This window comes from Eumetopias jubatus, unplaced genomic scaffold (genome assembly GCF_037043125.1).
Source record: "Eumetopias jubatus isolate StellerSeaLion01/CBP00866 unplaced genomic scaffold, mEumJub1_p1.0 scaffold_8, whole genome shotgun sequence".
Taxonomy (NCBI): domain Eukaryota; kingdom Metazoa; phylum Chordata; class Mammalia; order Carnivora; family Otariidae; genus Eumetopias; species Eumetopias jubatus.
The window spans coordinates 138,092,626-138,105,574 of NW_028274814.1; the positions used below are offsets into that span (position 1 = coordinate 138,092,626).

General features: G+C 36.9%; 1 protein-coding gene across 1 annotated transcript in view; it reads right to left on the bottom strand.

The window, feature by feature from the left end:
* SMC1B (structural maintenance of chromosomes 1B) overlaps positions 1-12,949 on the bottom strand; it is a 67,894-nt gene that overhangs the window by 13,550 nt on the left and 41,395 nt on the right. Inside the window, exons 15-17 of the mRNA XM_028115292.2 lie at positions 11,981-12,087; positions 1,668-1,809; positions 721-866 (exon numbers count right to left, since the gene is read on the bottom strand). Coding sequence (XP_027971093.1) covers positions 721-866; positions 1,668-1,809; positions 11,981-12,087 — 395 coding nt within the window. The remainder of the gene's footprint in view (positions 1-720; positions 867-1,667; positions 1,810-11,980; positions 12,088-12,949) is intronic.

Consider the following 12,949-nt stretch of genomic DNA (forward strand, 5'->3'; position numbering starts at 1 on the left):
ATCTTAGACAAAGAACTTTCTGGCTCTATCTTGAAATGCTGAAAGTCTTTAACCAGTGAGGAAAACCATGAAATGCCAAGAGTTGACCAAACCAGAGCACATTTCATCTGATCGCTTACGGTCATGTCCAATCATACAGGAAAGCAGAGGTCACTGTGGTACAGCAGGGCTGCCTGATTCCAAGTGTCTTTGTCCCCATCATGACAGACACACATGCTTATTATGTGCCAGGTACCATTCTAAGTGTCATATGAACAGTCCCTCATTTAATCCTTACACCTCTCCTGGGAGGAAGGCGCTAGGAGTAACCCCATGTTACTATTTACTAGATGAGGAAATGACAGCATAGTATGTAAGTAGCAGAACTGGGGTATGCAACCACACAGACTGGCTCCAGATCTCACCCCCAGCCCGCCCCGCCCGGCTTTGTCCCACAAGCGGACTAGAGAGGGGCCCGGTACAACAGTGTCCGAGGGATTTAGGGTAAGGGACTCTTCATACACGTCCATGTTTTCTTCTGCCAAAGAGAACTATTCACTCTAAAGAACTAATCGTCTCTTCTGGTTTTCCCCCAAAAGAACACTTGAAAGGTGTGATGTGGGACTAAAAACACCAAGGGTACATATTCAAATAACAAAACTTCCTACAATAAATTTCAAATTGGTAATAAACATCTTTAAAATTCTGGTTATGGTCCTTCAAACTGATATACCGAATTACCTATCAATAGCCAAAAATTTCTTCCGTTCTTCTTCCAGCTGAGCTTGGACCTTCTCAGCGTTGGCATTCTGAGTGACAAATACGTCCTTAAGTTGCTGCCACTTTGCCATGAGTTCATCCACAATTTGCAGACAATTTTCTTCAGCCTGAATGAAGATGATTTGCATTGTAGACTCACCATCTTTTACATTAATAAGGTCAACAGATCATCTTATTGTCAAGACACCAACCCAGTGATTCTGGGATAAACCCTTATTCTGTGTGCTGCTTGAACCCCTATCCCAGCATATGACCCACTCTGGTTCTACACTTCTTGGAAATTACTGCCTTTGTCCTTCACTTTGGATTTGTCCCTCAGCTTGCTGCCGTCTGACTTCTGTTCCCATTCTCCAGTGAAAATGTTCTTGCTACTATGACCTCTTAATTGGTAATCTGACCCCCCCAGAGCGGTGGGGTTTCTGGCTCTATCTTCGTAACCCATGTGACCACTCCTTCCAGAATTCCACCCTTGCCTCACTGCTCTTCGTGGTCCTTTGCTCTGCCTGGGAGCCTCAGCCGCTCATACACGGTTTCAATTCACTCCCATAAACCAGCCCGGGCTCCTCCCACCACCTATGTGCTCTTCACCTGCCAGGTATCACTGCCTAGGTGTCACACAGGCAATTCAAGCTCCATGGGTCCAGAATGTTCTCCCTTTAACTTGCTCCTCTTATCCACCAATCACCCAAACTAGAACTCAGGAGTCATCAGTGGCATCCCCCCTAGCCTCCCACACCCACTTCAACATCTAGTAATTCATGAAACTGCTGATTTGACTTCTGGTATTTCCCAAATCTGCCCACCACCCTTTTGGTCACCAGGAGGACACTTCAGGAGCTCGACCCGTGTTTATTCAATGGAGGAAGTCATCATCTCAGTGATGGGGCACCTCAGCCCCCTGTTCTTACCTGCTTTAGGTCATCAATGTCCTCTCTGCCTCTCTGGATGGTTTCTTTCAACGTGTTGATCTTACTCAGTCTCTTCTTCAGCTGATTGCGACTATATTCGAGTTGAACATTAAGACGAGTTTTTTGTTTCTCAAATTCTAATCTAGTGTAATAGAGTCAAGCGTTATAAGTGGTAAAGAGTCTTTTAATTCTTTACTTTTTAGTTGTTATTATGGAAAATGTCAAGAAAACACAGAAGTAGAAGGAATACTATAAGGAGTTCAGTCCCCGGTCAGTCCTGTTCATCTACAGCTGTGCCCGTGACTGCTCCACCGCCAGGGTGTCTGAAGCACATTTCAGACATCATATAACTTCATCTGTAAATATTTAAGTCTGTGTCTCTGCAAGTGAAGTGACCGTTAACACAAAACCATAAGCTACTATAGATACAAATGATGACAATTCCTTAATATTAGATTGCTCTCATTGCCAGATTTCCTGAGTCTCATTAAAAACAAAACAAAACTGGTTTGTTTGAATCAGAATCCATACATTGCAAATGAATATATGTTTCTTCAGTCTTTTGTTATCGCTGGGCTCCCTCCCCTCCTCTTTAAGTTACAAGTGATGTACTTATTCTCATTTATTTAGTCTGTCTTTCCAAATGGCTAGTCATCCACAAACTCCCAACTCGGGAATTGAAGAGCGTATCTTTCCTGAAGCTCCTTCCTCCTTTGCCAGCCTCACAGACTCCTCATAAAGAACTCCAAGACCAACTGTAGCTCCTCCTTCCCATCCTCTCTCCCTCACATACCCTGCTAAAGGACCATTCAATCCAGACAGATTTTCAAGCACTAACTGTTACCAGAGACTAACTGTGCTAGATACCTGCTGATACAAAGACCACCACAGCAGTGATGATTAAAGACACAGAGTGATATTCGGTGAGATGTCACTGTGTGCCAGACTGTCACACATGCAAGCATTAACTCACTTCAGTTGTAGGACTCTCTGAGTGGCTAATACCACTATCCCTACTTATGAGGAAGCTGAGCAGACAAAGCACAGAGTCAAGTTTCTTGCCCAAGCCTACCCCATGAGGAAGGGATGGAGCGGGCGTGACACAGAGTCCCTGCTCTTAACAACTTTGGGTAAGTGCCTGCAGGAGGGGTTAAGAACAAACCCTTGAAGGATTTATTCCTGCTGCAGGAGGCAGACATGCAGACTATGTACAAGGGAAACACTTCTTCACTTGGCTCTGGAACACCATACCACTCTGGCTTTCCTGTCCCCTCACTGGCTGCTCCTTTGATGGTTCCTGGTGATCTTACCCAGGCACATGGCTTTAAGTACCATCTGCATACAAACAATCCCAGAATTTATACCTCCAGCCAGGACCTCTCCCAGGAACTCCTAACTTACACATTTAACTACCTACTCCACATCTCCAATTGGATGTCAAAGGCATCCCAGGACACATAATGGATAAGCTACTAGAAGCAGTAAGAGGTTTTAGCAAACTTATGTTACACCAATCTAAAATTTGATAGCGTTTTTCTACCCCAGTAGAAGCCAATTAGAAAAATATAAAAATAAATACTACTCATAAGAGAAAAAAACCTATAAAATATCTAGGAAATAACTTAAGATCACATAAGATCTCTATGGGAAAAAAACTTTAAAATTCTAATAAAGGATATAGATGATTAGAATAAATGAAGAGACATACCATGTTCTTAGGTTAGAGGACTCGATATTTTGAAGATGTTCTCCCCAAATAAATCTATAAATCTGATGCAATCTCAATCAGAATTCCAGTTGGATATTTATGAGAAACTCAATAAACAGTAACAGGCATAATTCTTTACAAAGAAAATCTATCAAAGTTCAAGTAGACTTCAGAAAAAAGAATATGACAGGAGGATAAAAGGAGCATTTCACAGTGATAAAGGGATAAATTCACCAAAAAGACATAATGTTCCCAAATTATGTATGGACCTAATCACAAGGCTGTAAAATAAATGAAGTAAAAACTGACAGAACCGGAAGAAGAAACTGACAGATCCAAAAGTATACTTGGAAATTTCAACACTCCTCTCAGTGTCTGCTGAACAACTAGGCAAAGGACCAGTAAGTAAGAGAGGACTTGAGTGATACTAACCAACTGGATTTAACTGACACCCAAAGAACACTCCATCCAACAGCAGGTACCTAGTAAACAACACACTTCTAAACGCCCCATGGGTCATTGAAAGAAATCACAAAATATTTGAAAATATTTTGAATGGAATGAAAATGAAAATACAACATACCAGAAGTAGTGGGATGCAGCTTAAGTGGTAATTACAAGGAAATATATAGTTTAAAAGGCCTATATTAGAAAATAATTAACCCAAAATAAGAAGAAAATAATAAAAGTAAGAGCAGAGATCAATAACACAGAAACAGACAAACCAGAGAGAAAATCAATGAAGCCAAGAGCTGCTCTTAGAAAGGATCAATAATAAATTAATAAAATGAATACATCTCTAGGTAGGCATCAATAAGAAAAGAAAGAAGATAAATCACTAATATCAGAAACGAAAGAAAGGACATCAGTATAGATCCTACAGACGTTAAAAAGGATAAAAAGCAAATATTATTAATAACTTTGTTAATAAATTTGACAACTTGGATGAAATACATAAATTCCTTGGAAGACACAAACTACCAAAACTAACTCAAGAACAAAGATATCCTGGGTAGTCCTATATTTATTAAGAGAACTGAATTTGTAACTAAAAACCTCCTCACAAAGAAAGGTGGGTGGCCCCAGTGGCTTCACTGGCAAATTTTACCAAACTTTTTTGAGAGAAGTAATATAATTCTACAAAAACCTTTCCAGAAAACATAAAAGGAGACAACAATTCTTGAATCATTTTGTGGTTCTGGCATTACCCTGATACGAAAATGTGATAAAGGTATTGCAAGAAAAGAACACTATATATTAGTACACTCATGAACATAGATGCAAAAATTCTTAATGAAATTTTAGCAAACGAAATCCAAAAATATTTGAAAAGGATAATACAATATGACTGAGTGGGGTTTATCCTGGGTATATAAAGTTGGTTTAACATCAATCAATATAATTTACCATATTAATAAACAACAAAAAACCCCAACCATGCAGTCACTCAAAAAAAATGGCAGAAAAAATATTTGACAGAATTCAATATTCATTTATAAAAAATTTCAGCAAACTAGAAATAAAAAGGAACTATCTTAACCTGCTAAAGAGCACCCTAAAGTTAAAACCATACTTAACTGTGAAAGACTTGACTGCTGTGCCCCTAAGACTGGGAATAAGGCAGGATGTCTGCTCTTAACCACGTTTATTTATTCAACATTGTACTGGAGGTCCTAGTTGTGCAATAAGACAAGAGATAAAAGGTGCACTAATTGGAAAAGAAGAAATAAACTTTTCACTGAAATACAATCACCTGTGTAAAAAATCCTAAGGAATCTAAAAAAAAGAGCTCCTAGAACTAATAAGTGCAGCATAATTGCAGGATACAAGGTCAATTTATAAAAACCAATCTTGGGTGCCTTGGTGGCTCAGTTGGTTAAGCATCTGCCTTCGCTCAGGTCATGATCTCAGGGTCCTGGGATCGAGCCCCGCATCAGGCTCCCTGCTCAGCGGGAGCCTGCTTCTCCCTCTCCTTCTGCCTGCTGCTCCCCCTGCTTGTGCTCTCTCTCTCTCTACCAAATAAATAAATAAAATCTTAAAAAAAATAAAAATAAAAACCAATCTTATTTAGGGGCTCCTGGGTGGCTGAGTTGGTGGAGCATCCAACACTTGATTTCAGTTCAGATCATAATCTCAGGGTTGTGAGATTGAGCCCTGTGTCATGCTCTACACTCAGTACGGAGTCTGCTTGAGATTCTGTCCCTCTGCCTCTCACCCCATTCTCTCTAAATCAATCAATCAATCAATCAATCTTTAAAAAAACCAGACCAATGTTATTTCAATATACTACCAACAATCTATTTGAAATTGATAATTAAAAACAATTCTATGTATAATAGCATAAAGATATAAGGTACTTAGAATAAACTGAACAAAATATAATACCTGTACACTGGACACTAAGAAATACTAATGAGAGAAGGAAGATCTACATAAGGAAGGTCTACATAAGACAGACAGACACCATGTTCATGCATTAGTATTGTTAAAATGTCATTTCTTCCCAAATTGATTTATATATTCACAATCCCAATCAAAATCCCAGCAGACTTTTAAAAGCAATTGAAGAGCTGATCCTAAAATGTCCATGGAAATGCCAAAGGACATAGAATAGGCAGGGGCAGGGCCGCCTGGGTGGCTCAGTCGTTAAGTGTCTGCCTTTGGCTCAGGTCACGATCCCAGGGCCCTGGGATTGAGTCCCGCATCGGGCTCCCCACTCCGTGGGAAGCCTGCTTCTCCCTCTCCCACTCCCCCTGCTTGTGTTCCCTCTCTCGCTGTGTTTCTCTCTGTAAAATAAATAAAATCTTAAAAAAAAAAAAAGAATAGACAGGGGCTTGACCTTCCTTGTCCACTGTTGTAGTCTCAGTGCCCGGCTCATAGGAGGCTTACAGTAAATAGCTGTTGAATGAATGAATGGACCATGAGAGAATTAGAATAAAATTAAAGGAAATGGGCCAAAATATTGATAGTTTTTATTTCTGGGCAATGGGATAGTGACTGATTTTTTAAAAAGTTTTCTCTATGTTCTCCAAGAGGCACATACTACATTTTGTATTTAAAAATTATACTTGATTATAAACCCACAGCTGGGGCTCCTAGGTGGCTCAGTCAGATAAGCATCCAACTCTTGATTTTAGCTCAGGTCGTGATCTCAGGATCGTGAAATCAAGGCCCACATCAGGGTCCATGCTGGGCATGAAGCCTGCTTGAGATTCTCTGTCTCCCTCTCCCTCTGCTCCTGCCCGCCCACCCCCTTCTCTAAATAAATAAAAAGAAAAACCCACAGCTAAGATTATATTCAATGGAGGAAAACTGAGAGCTTTTCCTCTAAGGTCAGGAATAAATAAGGACGTCTACTCTCACCACTTTTATTCAACGTGGTACTAGAAGTCCTAGCTGCAGCAATCAGACAAGAAAAAGACATTAAAAAAAAAGAAAAAGACATAAAATGCATCTAAATTGGTAATGAAGAAGTAAAACTTTCACTATTTGCAGATGACATGATACTATATGTCAAAAACCCTGAAGACTCCACCAAAAAACTACTAAAACTGATAAATGAATTCAGTAAAGGTCGCAGGATACAAAATCAATCTACAGAAATCCATTGCATTTCTATACACTAATAATGAAGCAGCAGAAAGAGAAATTAAGAAAACAATCCCATTTATAATTACACCAAAAATACAAAATACCTAGGAATAAGCTTAACCAAAAAGGTGAAAGACCTGTACTCTGGAAAGTATAAAACACTGATGAAAGAAATTGAAGACAACACAAAGAAATGGAAAGACATTCCATGCTCATGGATTGGAAGAACAAATACCGTCTAAATGTCTATACTACCCAAAGCAATCTACAGATTTAATGCAATCCTATCCAAATACCAATAGCATCTTCCACAGAACTAGAACAAATAATCCTAACATTTGTATGGAACCACAAAAGACCCCTAAAAGGCAAAGCAACCTTGAAAAAGCAAAAGAAAACTGGAGGTATCACAATTCCAGGTTTCAAGTTATACTACAGAGCTGTAGTACTTAAAGCAGAGTACGGTGCTGGCACAAAACAGACACACAGATCAAAAGAACGGGACAGAAAGCCCAGAAATAAACCCACAATTATATGGTCAATTAATCTTCAACAAAGAATATGCAACGGTATTGGGAAAACTGGACCACTTCTTTTATACTCTATACGAAGAAGAAACTCAAAATGAATTAAGGACCTAAATGTGAGACCTGAAACCATAAAAATCCTAGAATAGAGCACAGGCAGTAATGTCTCTGACATTGGTCATATCAACTTTTTTCTAGATAGGTCCCCTGAGGCAAGGGAAACAAGAGCAAAAATAAAGTATTAGGACGGCATCAAGATAAAAACCTTCTGCACAGCAAAGGAAACAAGTCAACAAAACTAAAAGACAACCTACTAGATGGGAGAAGATATTTGTAAATAACATATCCAATAAAGAGTAGGATCTAAAATATATAAAGAACTTACACAACTCAACACCCCAAAATAAAATAATCCAATTAAAAATGGGCAGGGGCAGCTGGGTGGCTCAGTCAGTCAAGCATCTGCCTTCAGCTCAGGTCACGATCTCAGGGTCGTGGGATTGAGCCCTGCGTCAGGCTCTGTGCTCAGCAGGGAGTCTGCTTCTCCCTTTCCCTCTGCCCTGCCCCTCCTCCCCCCGCTCATGCTCTCTCTCTCAGATAAATATATAAAAAATCTTAAAAAAATAAAATAAAAATTGGGCAGAAGACATGAACAGACATTTCTCCAAAGAAGACATACAAATGGCTAACAGACACATGAAAAAATGCTCAGCATCACTCATCATCAGGAAAATACAAATCACAGTGAGATATTACCTCACACCTGTCAGAATGGCTAAAATCAAAACACAAGAAACAAGAGGTGTTGGCGAGGACATGGAGGAGGGGGAGCCCTCATGCACTTTTGGTGGGAATGCAAACTGGTGCAGCCACTGTGGAAAACAGTATGGAGGTTCCTCAAAAAGTTAAAAATAGAACTACCCTACAATCCAGTAATCACACTACTGGGTATTTACACAAAGAATATGAAAACATTAATTCAAAGGGATACATGCACCCCTATGTTTACAGCAGCATTATCAACAATAGCCAAATTATGGAAGCAGCCCACATGTCCATCAATTGATGAATGGATAAAGAAGATGTGGTATATATATACAATGGAATATTATTCAGCAACAAAAAAGAATGAAATCTTGCCATTTGCATGGATAGAGCTAGAGAGTATTATGCTAAGTGCAGTAAATCAGAGAAAGACAAATACCATATGATTTCACTCCTCTGTGGAACTTAAGAAACAAAACAAATGAACAAAGGAAAAAAAAAAAGAGAGACAAACCAAAAAACAGACTCTTAACGATAGAGAACAAAAGTTCCGAGAGGGGAGGTGGGTGAGGGGATGCGTGAAATAGGTAAAGGGGATTAAGAGCATAGTTATCTCGACGAGCACTGTGTAACATATGGAACTACTGAATCACTATATTGTACACCTGAAATTAATATAACACTGTATGTTAACTATATTGGAAATAAAAAGTAAAAACATAAGTTAAGAATAAAAATTATATTTGACTTTTGTATCTAAATGAAAGATGTTAACTAAACTTATGCAGTAATCATTTTACAATACACCTAATTCAAATCATTATGCTGTACACCTTCACAGTGATGTATGTCAATTATATCTCAATAAAACTGAAAAAAAGAGAAGTGCCTAATACAAAATAAACCAATCATCTAGATAAGTACAGTAAAGTCTAGATCTTAAATAATCTGCAGTCATAAATGCTTTCTTATTTCTGCATGACTTTGACTCCTTTTAAATATAAAATGACTATACCTTGGGCAAAGGGACTGTCCTTTGACCTACAATACAACATTGTCATCACTATTGTACCCTTCAATTCAGAATTTATAGTCATAATTCCAATGCAGTTATATTCAAATAAATAATACATGGATATGGTACAAAGTTAAAAAGATGTAAGAATACACAAAAAGTAAAATATCTCTATCCCTTCCTCTCAGTCTCCTCAGAGGCAACCACTCTTTATGATCTCTAAACACATACATGTACATATATTCTTCCCCAGAATGTCATTTGTCTTGATTTTCTTCATGGTGCCGTTGCCATGCAAAACATGTTATTTCATACATTTGCATTTTTTCTTTTGTGGCTTCCAGCATTTATGTCATACTGAAAGACCTTCTCTGATCTGAGATTAGTTTTAAAAATTCTCTTATGACTTATTCTAGTATTCTTATGCCTTCATTTTATTTATTGAAATCTTTGATTCAGCTGGCATTAATCTAAGGAATGAGACAGGGATCCAAGTAAGTTTTTTTCCAGGTTGCAAACACATGTATTCCCAACATGATTTACTGAAGAGTATATTTTTTTTCCACTGATATGAAATGCCAGCTTTATATTAAATCAAATTTCCCTTATAGATCTGAGTATATTTCTGGACTCCACTTGTGAGCAAGCACTTCAAGATTTTAATTAATCCAACTTTATACATGTTTTAAAATCTGGGACTTCTAGTCCTTTCTCATTACCTTTTCCAGATTTTTCTTAGCTAGTTCTGAATGTGAACTTTAGAATCAGCTTATCTAGTTAAAAAAATCCTTGTCCATACATGTATTGAGATGATATGTAAATTAGAGATTAAATTAGGGAGAACCAACTTCTTTATAATGTTGAATCTTCCTATGAAAAAACTAGTATGCCTTTTCTTTTTATTCAAGATTATTATCTCTCTGTCTTGTTTAAAATATTATATAAAAAAAACTCTTATTACGTAAACTCTGTCCCCAGTGTGGAGCTCGAACTCACAACCCCAAGATCAAGCATCGCATGCTTCACCAACTGAGCCAGCCGGGTGCCCCTGAAAGTTTCTTTATATACTTTCACATTTAGTAAGTTTACTCCTAAGCACTAAGTACTTTTCCTTCTCCATCTCTTAATAATTGAGATATTTTTCTCCCTACAAATTATCTTCCTGGTAGTTTTTATATAGAAAGTCTAAAAATTTTTAAATTAATTTTTATATTAATTTTTAATTTAAAGTTTTCATATTAATGTTTATATCCAGCCACATTACTGAAGTCTTTTGTTTCTAACAGTTTTCTAAGAATTTCAGTTTCTAATTTGTTTTCTAGGAATTTCTAGATATATACCATATAACCCACAAATAGTGGAAATTTTATTCCCTCCTTTGCAAATGTTTATACCTTATTTATATTTATTGTTTAACTCAATGGACTAGGATTTCCAGAAGAGCGTTAGGTAATGGCGGTGATATCAAATATTCTCATTTCTAACTTTACTAGGAACACTTCTAGTGCTACTCCATGAAAACATGATGCTTAGAACAAGGTGTATTTCATCTGAAACTAATGATGTACTATATGTTGGCTAAATGAATTTAAATTAAAAATTAAAAAAAAGAATAGGGTGTATTTTCTCATGTAACAAATAGTTACATTTTAGGATTTTTAAATCAAGAATGGATGCTGAATTCTGTCAAGTGCCTTCATCTTCTTATTTTTCTTCTTTGATCATTAATATGGCAAATTACGGCAACAATTCCTGATACTGAACCAACCTTTTATTTCTCGAATGAAGTCTACACTAGATAATGGTGTATTCTTTTGCTGTGTTGTTTTACTGCTTGTTTCTAGGTAACCTTATTTGGTTATTTATAGGTAAGAATGAGTTTCTTATGGTATCTGTAACATACCTTTTTTTAAAATTTTTGCATCAATATTATTAAATAATGTTCATTTCACAAAAAGATGTTTCTTCCTCTTCTATACTATGAAGCAGTTTAAATATTGAACATTTGTTTAAATGTTAAATGTTGAAGTTACTTGTGCCTTTAAAGTTTACTGGGATGATTCATTTGTGAAACCGTATGTGCCTGGTGAATCTGGGGAAGAGAGTGCTGGGTAGGAGGCTTTTTTACGTTTTTTTCCTATGGCAGCTGGCCTCCTTACATTTTTCTATCTTGGGAACATGTTATTTCTTGAAGATTATCAATTTTATCCACATGCATGGATATTTACAGAGAAATAATTAAATTATTGTCTTACTATTTTTTAAATAAATGCTATGTGTGTAGTTATGTCCCCATTCTCTTATTTTGTATATTTATGCTTTTTCTCTTTAAAAAATTGCAGAATAAAAGAATTGTATCTCTTTATAATGTATAATGAATGTTTACTAGCTATTTCTTGATGAAATGAAATACTCACTCAGGCACAATTCCCTTAAATTAAGAAATAATAGTTACAGGGGAGCCTGGATGGCTCAGTTGGTTAACCATCCAACTCTTGGTTTTGCCTCGGGTCATGATCTCGTATCATGAGATCAAGGGCCATATTGGGTTCTGCACTCAGCAGGGAGTCTCCTTGAAGACTGTCTCCCTCTGCCCCTCCCTCCCCACTCTCTCTCTAAAATGGATAAATAAATCTCTAAAAAAATGAAATAACAGTTACATTTATATATGTGTAAGTTGCTTACTAACATCTTCTATTAAAAATACCTTTTCTGATCAATTTCTTGTTGCTGTTTAACATGTTTCTTCTCAAATTCACGAATATTTTCCACACCAATTTCTTCACAGAAGTGTTGGAAAATCTCATCTTCTACCTTTTAAATTATTTCAAAACAACTGGTTTAATAATTAATTTTAAGAAAGTATACAGACAATACTTAAACCTAAATTTTTCCCACCAAGAATTTCCTATATTAGGCCAAAAACTAATCTGAAAAGCATTATCATACTCTGAGGAACCAGTGTTGTTGTTTTTTTCTTCTTTAACTCCTCAAACTACATCCTCTATTTTCAAATTTCTTACGCTGAAAACTAAATAAGAAAGCTCATAATTGGCCTATTAATACTTTTGGTTTTATGAAGTGTTGGAAACAAAGTTAGAACTATTGCCTTTACATTAGCCACACCATAATACAACATTCTACATAAATAAATAAAATATTCTTTAGATATGAGTGATACTATATAGAGTCTCAGGCAGTAGAAGCCAAAAGGACTGGAGCATAGAATTAAGACTCAGAAAGACTTGGAAGAACTAGAATGAGCCAAATCCAACAAAACAACATTTAACCTCAATAGTTTTAAGGCCCCGCATTTATATACAATTTTAGGAAAAGGGAGACCTGTTTTAAACAGCAGGACATGTTAAAAACTTTCAGATTTTAGTTGAATATAAATTAAATATGAATGGGATATGACTAGTGCAGTGATAAGTTACAATTTACATAACTAGATAATAAAAACTATGGCAAGTTATAGTTCTGTGTGTTGAGGCCCACGGTACTCTACAGGTCAGACAGTATTTTGACATTAAACTTGGTTCTGGGCGTTGACAAACAACAGAGCACCCAGAGGATGGTTGCCAGAGCTGGTCTTAAGTCCATGATTAAAGCATTAGGGGTACTTAACCTGGAAAAGAGTTAATTAAGGAGCAACGGAAGTGTGGTTTCAAATCCT